Source organism: Dermacentor silvarum, chromosome 4 (genome assembly GCF_013339745.2).
Source record: "Dermacentor silvarum isolate Dsil-2018 chromosome 4, BIME_Dsil_1.4, whole genome shotgun sequence".
In the NCBI taxonomy this organism is placed as follows: Eukaryota; Metazoa; Arthropoda; class Arachnida; order Ixodida; family Ixodidae; genus Dermacentor; species Dermacentor silvarum.
This window is the reverse complement of record NC_051157.2, coordinates 39691808-39707693: the sequence shown is the minus strand read 5'-3', so window position 1 is coordinate 39707693 and position 15886 is coordinate 39691808. Positions and strand designations below refer to the sequence as shown.

The window sequence follows — 15886 nt, the reverse complement described above, 5'->3', positions numbered from 1 at the left end:
CCTTTTCTATCCTTCCGTAATGTGTGGTGAGCGTGTTTTAGGAACCTTTTACAATTAAATCACGTAGCAACAACGATTCTGATCCTCTTCTAAGCTTCTCCCTCCTGGACGATATGCACCACCTCCCACTTCGGAGGCGCGAACCATGTCCCATTCCGACATGCAGAATAATGCGTCGAGAGCCCGGGTGCACATTTGTGACGGCGTCGCTCACTGCCAGCTGGCATAAGCCACGACACGGAAGTACCGCGTCACACGTGTCGTGTGCTCGTGAAAGTCTGCGCCACATTTCTTTCCGCGCGGTCATTGTTCGTGGGTCGTGTTTCCAGCGCTACAATGTCGCTGCGTACTGCGCGCGCTGCAGTTTCCTCTCACGTAGCGCCTGCCTCAGCACGGAGCCTTTCGCGTGGCGTGGCGTGGCATTCCAGACATGTCAGCCCAAAGCTGCGCGCAAGCTTGCTGAGCTGGAACTGCTAGCCAAGTGGGCTAGGATACTCACGCGGGGTCCGCGGCGCTACCTCGACTCGACTGTTTCAACTCGATATACAAGTTACTTTCATTAAGGCGCACTTTAGTTAAGGTCAACTCGCCGAGGTCATGACGGGCGCCACGTTTCTAAACTTTGAATAGGTTCTTATTTACCGTGGAAAGAAACAGGACGCGAGGGTTAAAAAATAATTAAAATGTGACTCCTTGACTGAGTTTCAGTGGCGCATTTTGCGGTAGCGATCTGTGAGGATGCGAACTAAAAAGGGCGAAGTTGGTGCTAAACTCTAAAAGCCGGGAAAGTGCTGCGCCCACTCGACTGGTCGATCATGGATGTGCTGTTCTCACGTGCGCCTTTTATTCTTTAGAAAAAATAAATGTTGTTTCACAACACAATCAGACGCGGACCTTTGAGGGCCAATATTTTATCCAGATTTTTATGAAGTTCTTAGAATTTGGAATAAAGTTTGGTGTAGCGTTTCAGCAATTTTGCCGCAATAAATGGTGTAAATACGAGTTGCCTACCACTTGTCAGTTAAAGGTGACTACGTGAAGTATAAGTGGCAGAATCGCGTTGTTAGCTTCTGCGCTGCTAAACGCGACCGAGGGTAAGGAAAACAAACAAACAAACAAACAAACAAACAAACAAACAAACAAACAAACAAACAAACAAACAAACAAACAAACAAACAAACAAACAAACAAACAAACAAACAAACAAACAGTGATTACGTAGTTCGTCTCGCACGATGCTCACCTTTGACGCTGATGTAGACGGTGCTCTGTGCGGTGTGGCCGTCCTTGTCCTTGGCGACGCAGGTGTACGGTCCTTCGTCCGTGGCCCTCTCCATGTGGTACACTTCTAGGGAGCCATTGTCGTGCACTTTCTGCCGGTGATTGTAGGGCAGCCGGACACCCGCTGCACAGGGCCGGATCAAACGAGTAATGACGCGGCATGTTCGACTTTTCAATTTTTTTCGCGTTAAATGAAGGTCATCGACCTCGAACCTTTAGAAAAAATTACTGACAAACCTCAGAGCAGCCCTGAATATCGCTCTCAGGAAACACTTCTAGGGTTCTAGAAGTGTTCTACAGTTCTAGTCGTAAAGCATTACTACCCCGGAAAGTGCATCGAGGCGTCGTAGTGCTGAGGAAGCGTTCACTGTCGGTGCGCGTTAGTCTCATAATGTGCTCGAGGCGGCGGCACCGCCCCGAGCAAGAGCGCGGGTACACGGAGAAAAGACGGCGCCGCGCGTAAGCTCGTAGCTCGGTTTGCAATGGTGGCTTCAAGAGCATTCGTATCAAAATGCACTTCAAAGCGTAATGCGAGCTGTTAGATCAGACGTGGGATCGCTTAACTGAGAGTTCCTCACCTGCTCATCACCGAGATCGCGCCGCGTTTCGACCAGTGGTTTTTTATCCATTTCATTAACGTAATAAGCTCGGCGATCTATCGTCTCGTTTCGATTTCCAAATTTTGCAATTCAATTAGTAAGTACGTCAGTACTTGGTGGACCCCGGCATAAAACACTTTCGTGTTAACAAACCTCAGGTAATTCCTCCTTCTAGGGTTCTAGAAGTGTTCTACAGTTCTAGTCGTAAAGCATTACTACCCCGGAAAGTGGATGGGAAAACGGCGCCGCGGTAGCTCAATGGTAAGAGCATCGCACGCGTAATGCGAAGACGTGGGATCGTTCCTCACCTGCAGCCAGTGGTTTTGTCATCCATTTTCATTTCCATTAACGTATAAGTTCTTTAATTCAATTAGTAAGTACGGGTAATTTCCCCTATGTTGTCCTTGGTGTCTTTGTTGGCTTCTTATGACATGATTAATAAAGATCGGGCCCCTCAGTACCCTTTCTTCTTTCTTCTCGTTCATATATATATATATATATGTATATGTATAGTGCTGGTACTGTTCCAAACATTGTTCTTGAGCATCGTCTTCTTCGAGCTAAATCATCAATCTCTTCCTCGTAAGCACTGTGATAGCATGCTGAGCTTTGAAGTCGGGCATTAAAATCTTAATTACGCGCTCACTTTAAAGCGAAGCTTCATTTGCGGACCCACCCGGACTTTTCTCACCGCGGCTGCTGGTTGCTGCTGCTGTCTCGCTGAACAGCGAATACTTAAAAAAATGTCGCAGTTTCACCCGAAAGGCGAAGCATCAATTGCGATAGCAAATTAGTAGAGAGCTAGACGGAGTAAGCATAGTAGTTTTATCATATGTATAAACTTGGACATGCAGCAGCACCAGCAACGCGCACAACTGTTGTCGACGCCGTCGGCGTTTTTCCCGCGTTCGCACCGAACGCGCGCGGCGTTGGTGACTATTGCCGGTGCCTCTGGGGACGGATCGAAGGTTTCTGACGAGACCAGAACGGGGCACTCGTTGAGCAGCGTCCGAAGTCTTTACCACCTTCTCGCCTCGCAACGTTTTATTGCGATAGCAATTATACGGACACTCCAAAGCAGATTTCTGCCGTTGGCGTCGCCGTTGCCGTCGCCGTGAGGTTCCGTATGACGTCAATAGAGATGAAATCGTCGCCGCGCGATGATAAGTGGTTCTTGAGGGAAAGGGAAAGGTTGGCGCTATCTTCTGCAGCCCTTGAGGGAGCACGGCTCAGCGCCAGACGCCGCCGAACGCTGTATGTGCGAGTGAAAGGGGCGAGGGACGCGCGCTTTCACCGGGAGTGAACCCACGGGGGAGAACAAACGCGCGTTCTGCGCCGTGCTCCCTTAAAGACTGCAGAAGTAGGCGTCTCTTTCCTCCTTTACAATCACCATATATGTAGAGCAAACGCGCCTTCTTCCGACGCGCGAACGGCCGTGGGGGGAGGGGGGGGGGAGGGGAGGGAAGGGAGGCGACGTTTAGTTGCGGCACCAAGTGCCTATTTATATCAGAGGCTCCGGCAACAGTCACCAACGCCGCACGCATTTTGTGCGAACGCGGGCAAAACGCCGACGGCGTCGACAACAGTTCTGCGTGTTGCCGGTGCTGCTGCATGTCCAAGTTTATACAGCTGATAAAGCTACTATCATTACTCCGTATAGCTCTCTACTAATTTGCTATCGCAAGTGATGCTTCGCCTTTCAGATGAAACTGCGACAACTTTTTATATAAATACGCATTTGGTGCCGCAGCTAAACGTCGCCTCCCCTCCCTCCCTCCTGTCCCCCCACGGCCTTTCGCGCGACGGAAGAAGTCGCGTTTGCTCCAGATATATATGATGATTGTAAAGGAAGAAAGAGACGCTTGATTCAGCGGCCCTTCAGGGAGCACGGCGCAGAACGCGCGTTTGCTCTCCGCCATGCGTTCGCTCCCCATGATAGCGCGCGTCCCTCGCGCGCTTTCACTCGCACATAAAGCCTACGGCGCGCGGCGAGGATTTCATCGCCGTTTGACGTTATACGGAACCTCACGGCGACGGCAGAAATGCGCTTTGAGTGTCCATAGAATTGCTATCGCAATAAAAATGAATTATATGTTTGATGATGTATCGAACTAGGTCCCCCAGCACAGAAGCACAACGCTCCAACCAGTAGACCACAAACGCACCTATGCTTCCAGCGTGCCAACGCCAACTAACGCTTTGAGATCATCGCCGCGCATGTCACACTGCGTAGCACAGGTGTGTGAGAGCACATCCTCTGGCACGCCAGTTACCTTTACGCCAAAGGAGCAGCAATGAAATTTACAGCACTTGATTAAGCGCTTCACAAATAGATTCCAAGATGTGCGTTGGATCTGAGTAATTTATTAATACCCTGAATTAAATGTTAAGGTGTACCTGTTTTACCGCTGCTCCATCCTTATTCTTTTGACGCTGCTGACTTACAAGCGAACTGATTTCCGTCGTATATTAAATAATACACGACTGTGATCTACTGTTTAGTCGATATAGCGTCTTACCTGCAGCGCAATAAAAATCTAAGGCAAGACTTTACCAAAAGACACAATGTACGTACGCAGGCAATATCCAAATACCGTTTATTTCGCGGCTGAAGCGAATTCGCAATTTGCCCATGTTCCATGACGTAGGGACCTCCAATCTGTCACCACTTCGGGCAGCAGCCGGATGCATTATGTAAAATCGGTTTCTGCCTTGATGTGCATGAATAGTGGTACGTACGAGATATGAAAGCCCGAAACGTGTTTCCTTTATTGAAACACGCGGAAAAGCACCATTCGTTACTGAGCAAAACTGAAAACGCGCGTATTTGTGTGCCCTAACGTAACGCGATACCGGGAGTGCTGGCAACGCAGCACCGTGTGCATACGGGGCCTGCGAGGTCTTCTGCGCGAATACTGCACGTGCTGAAGAGGCCACACCGTGTATATAGCCCGTGTTTTCTGCGATGCGATGGTGCAGCCAAATTGCATCGCGTGAGTGGGCGTCGCGAATAGCTCGCGGAACTCTAGGCGGCATAATCGAGATCGACAGCGAAAGACACCATCAAAACCGAGGGTTGTAGACTGTGTTATATGTGTGATGGGCACAGATCCACGGCAGGAAGGAGAATCCTTAGGTGCCGCAAGTTCCGGTCGCGGAACCAAATCGTTCCGCGACCGGAACTTGCGGCAGCTGGGGATTCTTCTTCCCGATCAAAATCACCCAAAATCAGAGTATTTCTCGCGCCCCATGGAACATTTTATTTGTAACACTTTATTTTACCGCATTCATTAGTCATTAAATAAAATTAGTAGCCCTTCCCCTGTCGAGAAAATGGGGGCAAGCGAAGCTTGTCGTGTGTTTCTTCGGTGTTCCTCCGAACGAATTGCACTGACGAGTACCACGCAGCGCTCTAACCACAACTGGTCACACGAACTGCAGCTGGCTCCGAAGTTCCGGTTGAGAAACTCGCGTTGAAACCTGGCCGCGTCGGTCGCGCCGGGAAAGTTCGCGCTAGCGTTGCCGAGGCGTGCACCACCATTGTCGGGTTCCTGTAGGATCAGACGACGCTGACGTTCGGCCTCAACATCGCGCTCCCGCAACTCAGGGTCGGCGGCTCTTCGCCGACGTTTCGCCTGGGCTTCGGAAGCCCTCACGCTAGAATCGGCACGTCGACGACGAGCCCTTTCCCGAGCGCGCTCATTCTGGATGGATTTCCATGAAATTTCTTCAAAATATAAATCTGTCCATTACGTAAGACAATGAATGGCTCATACCCCCCTAAGCAATGGCTCATACTCCCGTTCATTGAGCCAAAACATCAAAGGGGACACGCTGGGAGCAGCAGACCAATCAATGTATTCATAAACGGAAAGGAGGTTCCCAAGGTGGAGGAAATCAGAATTCTGGGCATGTATATCCAGAGAAATGGATACAACCTCACGACAATCAAAAAGTTAGAAGGATACGCGGCGCAAGTCACGGGGATCTTTAGGAGAGTTGCACTCAAAGGCAGGGGCCTCAAAGAGAACAGCCTCCTCAGGCTCATGCAAGCCTTTATTACTTGTCGAATAGCGTATGCAACACCGTATCTTGTTTTTAAACAAGAAGAAAAAGACAAAATAGATGCGATCATTAGGAAGAGCGTTAAGAGAGCCCTAGGACTCCCAGACTCGACCTCGACAGACCTTCTTCTCAAAATGGGGTTTCACAACACGCTAGTTGTAACACGCTAGTTGCAAAATTTGTAAGGAGAAAGGTACGTTAGACCATGTAATATGGGAGTGTGCTGGTTCCCCAGGGGCCAAGGAAAACATTGACAGTAGAAAAGCCTGGGAGGCCTTGCTCCAGAGCGAGGCTGAAGACGACCAGAGTCGAGCAATCCGCCTGGCCGTTGAGGCCGTGAAGACTCACCGTCCTCAACGCGCGGGGACTGCTTCGTCCTCCTCCCCTACCTACGTGTAGGTTAAGAGGCGGGCACCCCAGCTCGGTGGAATAATAAAGTTTTCAATCATACTCCCGTAAACGCAGCCTCCTCATTACGACGACAGAAGACAAGTGAAATTCTACGCTGGAATGATTAGCGGCAACGCAGCCAGCTGTGAAGAAGACGCGACGACGAACGCGGGAGTAGTGGCACAAGCGCGTGCCGAGCACGAGCGCGTGCCGACCACTTGTGCAGCTTTGAGAGCAGCAGTTTTTTTTTTTTTTGCGTTACATCGCCGGCGCAGGCTAGCGTATACAAGTTTCGCTTGAAAAATCGGTAATGTGAGCGCACGTTCACAAAATGCAAAGCGCGACGATCCCCGTAAGCCCGACATATATACAGTACCTCGCTCCCAATTGATGGACTCGAGTGGGTATCCGGCCACAGGACACACTATGCTCAGAGTTTCTCCGGCGACCACCGTCAGGTTCCGCATTGGCCGGACAACAGGTCGACCTGCGAAAACATTCTGCAATTAGTGCAATTTTCATCAATCTGACGCCTCTTTGCTCGCGCTTTATGCGTGGCCAGACGAACCTCAAACAAAGGAAATTAAGGTGTTGCTAGTCCAAAGATGTGATTACTTGACGAATACAAGAAAAGATTGGGAGAGTTGTAGGGTCTGAGAAAAAGAGTACGAAATTTTGTTCAAGCATGATGGGTAGCTCGAGTGAGTTAGAACAAGGCGGTCTTGCTTTCTTAGCTTGTAAACTAATGCAATGTTACAAGCCTACGCAATATAAACCTACGCAACCAAAATATAACATTCCATTTCTGGCTCCTTGGACATCTTGCTGTCCCACGGTGTGTGTAATATTAATACAGGAGGAAACATCTCGTTATGTGCTACTATTTTCTAATAGAATTTCCCTCGAAAGGACAGCATTAACATATCACTGCATCCGTCTCTCTCCAGACTATATCCGAGACAAAATACTTTGCAAGCTTTTTAACTTTTTCACTTAAAATTGATATTTCATATTTTTTCTTTTCTATTCGCATGTTTCTATTTTCATGAGCTTTTCCCATCATTTTACATTTTGTAGGCATTTCATCACAAGTTTTCACATTCTATGAAAAATAATTTTATAACTGTCACATAATCTGTAGAGGTTGTTTTTAACTTGTCGCGCGCATACTTAAATTGATCACTGATTCCGCCATACTACTCGTTCCGAGGGATCCACGTACTGAGTCCATGAGTCCAGATTTTCGTTCGAGCCTGTAGACTCATGTAGGCAATCTTTCAGATTTTAAGCCAGACCATTGTCCTTCGTCTCGGGGCTAGCTTCAGCTAAGTGCCACTTAACAACAACATTGTCACTTAACAGGAAGTGTCACTTAACAGGAACATTGTAACTTAACAGGAAGTGCCACTTAACAGGAACATTGTCACTTAACAGGAAGTGTCAATTAACGGGAACATTGTCACTTAACAGGAAGTGTCACTTAACAGGAAGGCTGAACAGTCACATAGGGACCGTGCGGTGCGCCGTATAAACGCACCGGGCACGTTGATCCTGGCGGCGTGGTGTAGCGTGCCGACGCCGTTGTTGGCGGTGCAGCGGTACTCGCCGCCGTCCTCGACCTGGACGAGCGAGAAGTTGAGGTAGCTGACCACGACGCCGTACTGCGTGACGTAGTCGCCGAAGCGCACGCGGTGCGTTTCCGGCACGGGCGCGTCATCCAGAGACCACGTGATCTGCGGCAGCGGGTTCCCGGACGCCGAGCACTTGAGCGAAAGCCTCGTGCCCGCCTGCACCGTCTCACCGCCGAATGTCTCCTGGAACTGGGGCAGGTCCTCTGCGAGGGCACGTTTAGGCCGTTATTCACCCTTTACGAGAACTTATTTTGCGAGTCTATAACAGGCAGGGCTAGGGGAACTCGTACGCAACATTTATGTATTAGCTATCGACATCTTCAAACTGACTGAACTCCGTCCACAGAGAATGTACAGAGTTGAGTACATGCAGAGTGTTAAGTGCATAGGCTGTCCTATAAAATTACGACCTTGCACTTTGATCATTTCTGGTAGATGCAGTCGACAGACTATCCATAGATGGCCAATAAACCAATAATAGCTATAAGTCCGTAGACGGGCGCTCTTCCGAGCGAAGAAAACATACTATCCGCTGTGAGAGTCAAAGTGTGGCGGAGCTTCCAATATTACGACCAACCAGCGACAGACAGCAAACTCCCCATTGATCCAGCATGCACAGATACCTATTATAGTTTTCGTACAGCAATAGTGGTCCAAACGCTTCTTCGTGCGCCGAGCGCGCTTCAGTCTTACCTGCAAGCGCCAGCTCGAAGCTTGCTTGCACGGAGTCCACGTCGTTGTGCACGAAGCACTGGTACATGCCCTTGTCCTCCTTGTGCACCGAGCGAATGTCGAGGGCGTCTGCCGAGAGCAGCGCGACCCTCTCGCTGAGCGCCAGAGTTCGCTGGTTGAAGCGCCACGTGATGCCCGCCACGGGGTGTCCCGACACCGAGCACCGGATGGTGATCGGCTGGCCCACGCGCACCTGCTGCCGCGCCGGCTGGATGTGCGCACCCAGGGGCTCTGCGCGGGCATTTGGATTGCAAACACATGCAGCGCCAAGAGCGGGAGGACCCACTTCGTGATGGCGGTGAAACACGACGGCGGCGGCTATAGCACACGCCTTTTGTTCATCTCCTCACTACGTTAAAGGAAGTTTGTAATAACGGTGGCGCCAATAACCCATGCTGTGAAGAGTCCTTTGTCGGTGCCTGAGACGGACTAACCTGCCCTTTATTTGAACTTCTTGATGAAGAGAAGGAAGAGCGAGTGAGCGGCCGACTTAGGGAAAACTATGATGGACCTGAAACCGCTTGCAAACTACAGTATGACAAGTTGAAGAATGCGCGTAGCGCAGTTTTCTGCGGAACGACAGGTAATAACAATGAACAACTCATATAAATAAATAAATAAAATAAATAAATAAATAAATAAATAAATAAATAAATAAATAAATAAATAAATAAATAAATAAATAAATAAATAAATAAATAAATAAATAAATAAATAAAATGAATTTTCAGCGAACAGCTAGTTCAGTGGAGACATTTAATGACGAAGGGGAAAAAAAGTGCTGGGAAAACATATCAAATAGTTAAGTCGTATTTTACGATTTTTTTTCTGACGGATTTTACTTCGAGAAATTCAATTTTGTTCACTAACGCCTCTGCACCACGCGGAGGGCCTGCGTGGTCGGCATGGTTCGGGATGATTTTCTCCGCCACGGACGCCGACGCTTCCGCCGACACCGACGCCGGATTTTCTGCGACACGGGGCCCTTAACGCTGTCCGTTAAAAGAGAACCGTGTCAACGCAGCACCAACAACGTACCCGTAACGACGAGCTCGGCGGTGGTCCGATCCTCTCCTGCGCTGTTGTTGGCCACGCAGGTGTATTTCCCAGCGTCGCCGACTGCCGCCTTTCGTATGAACAGGACGCCATCGACGAGCGAGGTTCGCTGGTCGAGGAACACGAGGCCTCCGTCGTCGCGGTACCAGCGGTACTGTGGTGGCGGCGATCCGTGGGCCGCGCACGGAAGCGACACCGCGTCACCGACGGAGGCCGTGATCTTCTGCCGAGAGTGGATTATCCGCGGCGGCACAGCCGTGTGCGTTTCTGCGTATAGTTGATAAAAAGTTCTGCTGTCAGACATGCATAGAGGGATAGAGAAAGATCAGAAAAAAAAATAAGACTCATTGAACTCTTTTCATAATTGTAAAGATAGCTTTCCCATGATACACCTTACCTAGCTGATGGCGGCGCAGCAGTTATTGCAGTCAAACGCATACGAACACAATTTGCTTGTCGTATAACATGCGAAATGTGGACGTGGCTTTTGTGAAGATACCACGAGTGTGAGAGAGAAACACACACACACACGCACACACGCACACACGCACACACGCACACACACGCACACACACACACGCACACACACACAGGCACACACGCACACACACACAGGCACACACGCACACACACGCACACACGCACACACACGCACACACACGCACACACACACAGATAGAGAGTAATAGATAGATAGATAGATAGATAGATAGATAGATAGATAGATAGATAGATAGATAGATAGATAGATTGATTGATTGATTGATTGATTTATAGATATATATATAGAATTAAATTACATTATGGGGTTTTACGTGCCAAAACCACCATCTGATTATGAGGGTGTTCTCTGCATTTCACCCCCATAGAAATGCGGCCGCCATGGCCGGGATTCGGTCCCGCGACCTCTAGCTCAGCAGTCCAACACCATAACCACTGAGCAACCACGGCGGGTTAAATAGATAGATAGATAGATAGATAGATAGATAGATGGATAGATAGATGGATAGATAGATAGATAGATAGATAGATAGATAGATAGATATATGGATAGATAGATAGATAGATAGATAGATAGATAGATAGATAGATAGATAGATAGATAGATAGATAGATAGATAGATAGATAGATAGATAGATAGATAGAAACATTTATTGCCATGCTTTGTTCGCATCACCTCTCAGTATATGCTCGGTGATCATGAACATAACAAACAAACCCAACCATGTGCAAATAACACTTCGTCTTCACTCTAACAATGATTGGTGCCGCCTTTAGTTTGGCAGTTGTGCAGTGCAGAAAAACGCACTTGCTATTCATGAAAAGAAAAATGTATAAAAACGTTAGATGAAGACGGCTAGATCAAGACCAGACGAAGATGGTCAGTTGAAGGGGAGATCGAGGTGAAGACTACGTGAAGATGGCAAGATGATAACTACATAGGAAGCACTTTCCCTTCTTCACCTCTGGTCGAAAGAAAATCGGCTAAGTTGTTATTTATTATTGTAATTCCCCAAGTCTGTACCACAGTTCTCGTTTCACTCTGCACCCAAGAGCATACCGAGCTCAGTGTGCACGACAAGCAGCCGTAGGTTTTGACACGTTTGGCAGCTTCTAGTGTAGTATCAATGAACGCGCGTGGACCGCTTGAAAGATGAACAGGTAAATACAAGATGAACAGGTGTGTTAAGGCCATATCGAAAACACCGACTCCAGTAGTTCGGTCAAGTTATGTGCACTGTAAAGGCGTTGTCTATGGGGAGACAACGCGTAGGTGTGCGTAGGTGTGCGTTCAGAACTAGGGTTTCGACGTGTCTAGTAACGTCATGGAAACTTTCTGACATTTATGGTTCAGCTTCTCAGGAAGAAAAAAAAAGAAATGCGATGAAACAACTTCTTTGTTCACTGGCACAAAGGCCAGGCCCTATTTATAGCTAGCAAGAACTAGTGAAGCCCAAGAAATAATACCCGATAATACCCGGTCCTACGTGGGCGCTCTAGTTAGCGACTGGACGCGTCTCTTTTTAACTCATTTTTCTTTTTTTTCGCATTTTTCTATCGACGTTCTTTTTCTCATTGTTCTCTCTTACAGAGCTCCGATGACGTCGTCCACGTGCATAGAATTACCTATTTGCAAATTCTAATTGCGTTTCACTGGAAGCTTAGCGCAAAACAAAGGAAGACGTAGCTTTGAACGAACCTAGTTTCTTTGTTCTTTGTTTCGTTTTACAGTGATTCAATTTTATACTCGTAAATGTATATTGTTCAATAGATGTATAAGGCTTAATAATAAAAGAAACAACGACAGAAAGGTCGCGTGTTCTGATAATCTAAGCAGAGTGAAGTAGGCTCTAATACTCCCTCCCACTGAAGCGAATCTACACAGGATTAGAGTAAGGTCTCTTATAAGTTGTGCAAGACTGCCGAGACGCTATCTACTGAGACGGGTTAGTTATTTTTCAGTTTTTTTAAAGATACTGCGTCATATTTCATAAGGCTTCCTTGCGCGTAGGCAGGACGAGGATATGAGACAAAAGTACATCACCCATAAAAATCCTGCGTTGTTCAAGAAAATGGCACGTAGTCTTATTTGCTCTGAGCACCGTCTTAGTCTTTCCTACGTTAAAAACTATAATCTACCTGCTCCCCGATTGTCGCTGAAGCGAAACTAAGATGTCTGCCAAATATAATCTTATATACAGGACCACCGTATTCCAAGGTTTGCATGAAGAGTGAGCTTTTATTATATATTTTGGAGGGAGGGGAGGAGGGGAATTAAATCAGTTTTTTTAGGATAATGCTAAATTTATGTAGCCATCTCCTCTATTATTCCTGGTTTCAAACTGCATTATTTTTTGCTTTTTTTTCGCTTACTTGAACACTTGAAGGATTTGGCAGGTCAGAGAAGCAAAAACTCGTAAAGCAATGTCATCTTCGTCAGCGTTGCCTAGTACAGCTTTTAGGCTGTCAAGAGCTGTGTTATTCCAGATATTTATCCTTGTTTTTTCCCCCCTTGTTTTTGGTTTGTTTATGTGTTGTTCTCGCTTAACATGTATCATAAGGTCAGCGAGATTATTAAACAGACAATTATTATTATTATTATTATTATTATTATTATTATTATTTTATTATTATTATTATTATTATTATTATTATTATTATTATTATTATTATTATTATTATTAATGTAAACATATACAAACACCTTCAAGAGGAAAAAAAAAGTGGGTTAGCAATTGTCTCCTAAGAGGGACATCACCACCACTGCTTGAAGAAGAAAGAAAAAAAATTAAAAGAGAAGAAGGAGATAAAGGAAAAAAAGAGAGAGAGAGAGAGAGGATGGAACAACACATCACCCAGTCACACGCGGAGTACGAGCATTACAGACGAAAGTTTAGTCACGTGGTTGACAAGAATTCCAGTACAGTTTTGGGAGCCTCATATCGAGTTAAAGCCCCACCTTTCGGAAACAAGATATCATAAAGCGCAGTTCGAGCGTACTTAAGCTATTGGAATTTGCTCATCAGCACACCGCGACAACTGTGGTAAGTTGGACGTTCTAACAGCAAGTGCTCAAGCGTTTCGCTGTAGTGTCCACAAGCCAGGCACGAAGGGCTCAGCACCCGTCTTTGGCGGTGAACGAGATATGCGACATTGGTGCAGGCGATGCGTGACTTGAGCAACACAGACCTACTGCGGCGAGTTAAAGCATATGTAAAGGTTGGTGTAGAGTACGATCCCTTGGATACACGTTCATCTGGGTTTGAGCGCTGTAGGTGGTAACGCATAGGCAGTCTAGCGTCGTCAAATTTGCATAAATTATCATCTGTGGAGTCAAGGCTGTACACTTACGCTGCCAGAGGACCATTGGCTTCGTCTTCTCAGATGCGAACGTGTGATTGTGTGCACTGAAACATCACTGCTCTTTCCTCAGATGTGATTTGATGGGCCATCCTAAGTACTTCACGTAAGGGAGCTGAGTCAGCGTTGGCGCTGGACAGCCGGTTGAGAACTCCGCGAGAGTCGCCTAATATAACAGCCTTTGCCAATTTCGTATTTTGGATAATATATCTCAGCGCCATATTAATGTTCAATAGTTCTGTATATGTTGAAGGTTTCGTATAATCCACTCGAATACAACGCTGTACTGCATGCGCTGTGCTATAGGACGCAGCAGTTGCACTGCCTTAGTGAACAGAGGCGTCTGTGTAAACCTTATATAAACCTTAGTAATATTTGTATATGTGTCTTCTAGAAGAGACTATCCGCTGCTTCCATATGAAAACAACCAAACGTTCATTATGTTTATAACATGTTTTTTTGCATAGCAAGACTGTCTAACAGAAAAGCACGCTCTACGGGACGGACATGAAGCGGCTTTTTGGAGAATGGGGCACGAGAAGTTAGTATTTGTTAGCGAGAAGACGATTACAAAAGAAAAGAGAAACAGCGCGAGTTAATTGATAGATAGATAGATAGTTAGATAGATAGATAGATAGATAGATAGATTGGTTGATTGATTGAGTGAGTTTATCGCTTGAATAATTCATTGATTGATTGTGTGAGTTTATTGCTTGAATAAATGATCGATCGATCGATTGAGTGAGTGAGTGAGTGAGTGAGTGATGTGGGTATCATACCAGGAGCTAGAAAACTCCACAGATGCTGCTAACTTAGAACACACACAAGGGAAGTCATGTGTTTTGAACACAGAAATGTTGCAAGCAATATTTTACACAGTATTATAATGCATGAGCTCTTTTCAGAGAAGCAAATCGCCAGTTGATATTACTACACAGCGTAGGATTATCGCCGTTCAGTGTGCGGGATAGTTTATGAGTTCGTCGGCTTAAAGCACGCGTTCCATGGTTCGATGGCGGGATCCATGGCACGAAAGCTTGCGCGCAGCCGTATTGCTATCCTTACTTCAATGCTCAAGTTACACAGCAAGATCTACTGACTCATCACAATTTGAGCCTAACACGAAGGTGTTCCATACCTAACATAAGCTTTATCCAACTGCTGGTGGTGCGCATTTTACAGCGTAAGCTGTTATGGGCTCATTCTAATAGCCGTTTCGGTTCGCGTTGTTGTCCGCCGCCGCCGCCGCGTAACCGCTATCGGTTACGCGGCACCCGGTCTCCCCGGTCTCCGCCGGGATCGAGCCCAGGCCCGCTGCATGGGAGTCGGATACTTTACCACTGAGCCACGCAAGCGCTTGCTATCAGCGTCAGAAAAAGGCCCTATAAACGCGCCCTAGGCAGGCGCGCAGGCGCAGACGACCCGAGCCTCCGCCAGTATGGTGGCGCCATCTAGTTAAGGTGCCTGCAAAAGCCGCGTGCACAGGCGCAGATGACGAGATGCGATTCAGACGAGGTGCGCAATAAACGCGATCCCGATGTGAGATGTGCGCCACGTATTCTCGGTACCTAGCTCTTCGGTACATGTTATGGCGTCTTCTCGCAAGGCACGAACCACTGCTGAAGAAGCGAATCGTAGACCTACGTGCACGGCTACAACCAAGCATCATCGGGCTCAGCAGACTACTGTGCAGAGAGCATTACAAACCGCAGCTCGCCGTCGACGCCGGGCGGGCAGTTGAGATCGCCCTCGTCAAAACGAGGTGAAGAGACTTTGCCGCGAAGACCCTGTTGTGCGTGGTGCCGAAATTGCTACTCTTAAGCCACTCCACCAGCTTACGTTGTGACTGTGCTGCGTGTGCCGCGCAGGCCTGTGACGTTTTTAGATCAACGCAGCGCAGACGCCTTTACACGGCTGTTCATGAACAATGAAGCGCTATTTGAGTAAAAGTTTACATAGAAAAATCAGTGCTCTTTATGCACTCAATGAATAGCTTTTACTGCAACTGGTAGCTCAATGCAATGATTTCTTCTATTTTGTAGCACGCCTGGTTAAGGCGTACGTCATATCAAAGTGGCATATCTATGTATCTAGCGGATTACTCGGTAGAAAAAGCTAGCAGCAATAAAATAACTCACATTTTCTGCACCATTGAAAAGAACGAAAAACGTTGGTTTATACCATGGCCCCAAGTTGGTGCTAAGCAGGACAGGTCACTTATAATTTCACTGTGCTCACTCATTGCCATTATTGTCACTGATGGAATACTT

General features: G+C 47.2%; 1 protein-coding gene across 2 annotated transcripts in view; it reads right to left on the bottom strand.

The window, feature by feature from the left end:
- The window catches only part of LOC119448567 (Down syndrome cell adhesion molecule-like protein 1 homolog), a 272760-nt gene that overhangs the window by 40857 nt on the left and 216017 nt on the right, over window positions 1-15886 (bottom strand). For both annotated transcript variants that reach the window (XM_049665462.1, XM_049665461.1), the window contains exons 5-9: window positions 9737-10021; window positions 8660-8929; window positions 7873-8169; window positions 6712-6822; window positions 1244-1405 (exon numbers count right to left, since the gene is read on the bottom strand). In XM_049665462.1, the coding sequence (XP_049521419.1) occupies window positions 1244-1405; window positions 6712-6822; window positions 7873-8169; window positions 8660-8929; window positions 9737-10021 (1125 nt within the window). The remainder of the gene's footprint in view (window positions 1-1243; window positions 1406-6711; window positions 6823-7872; window positions 8170-8659; window positions 8930-9736; window positions 10022-15886) is intronic.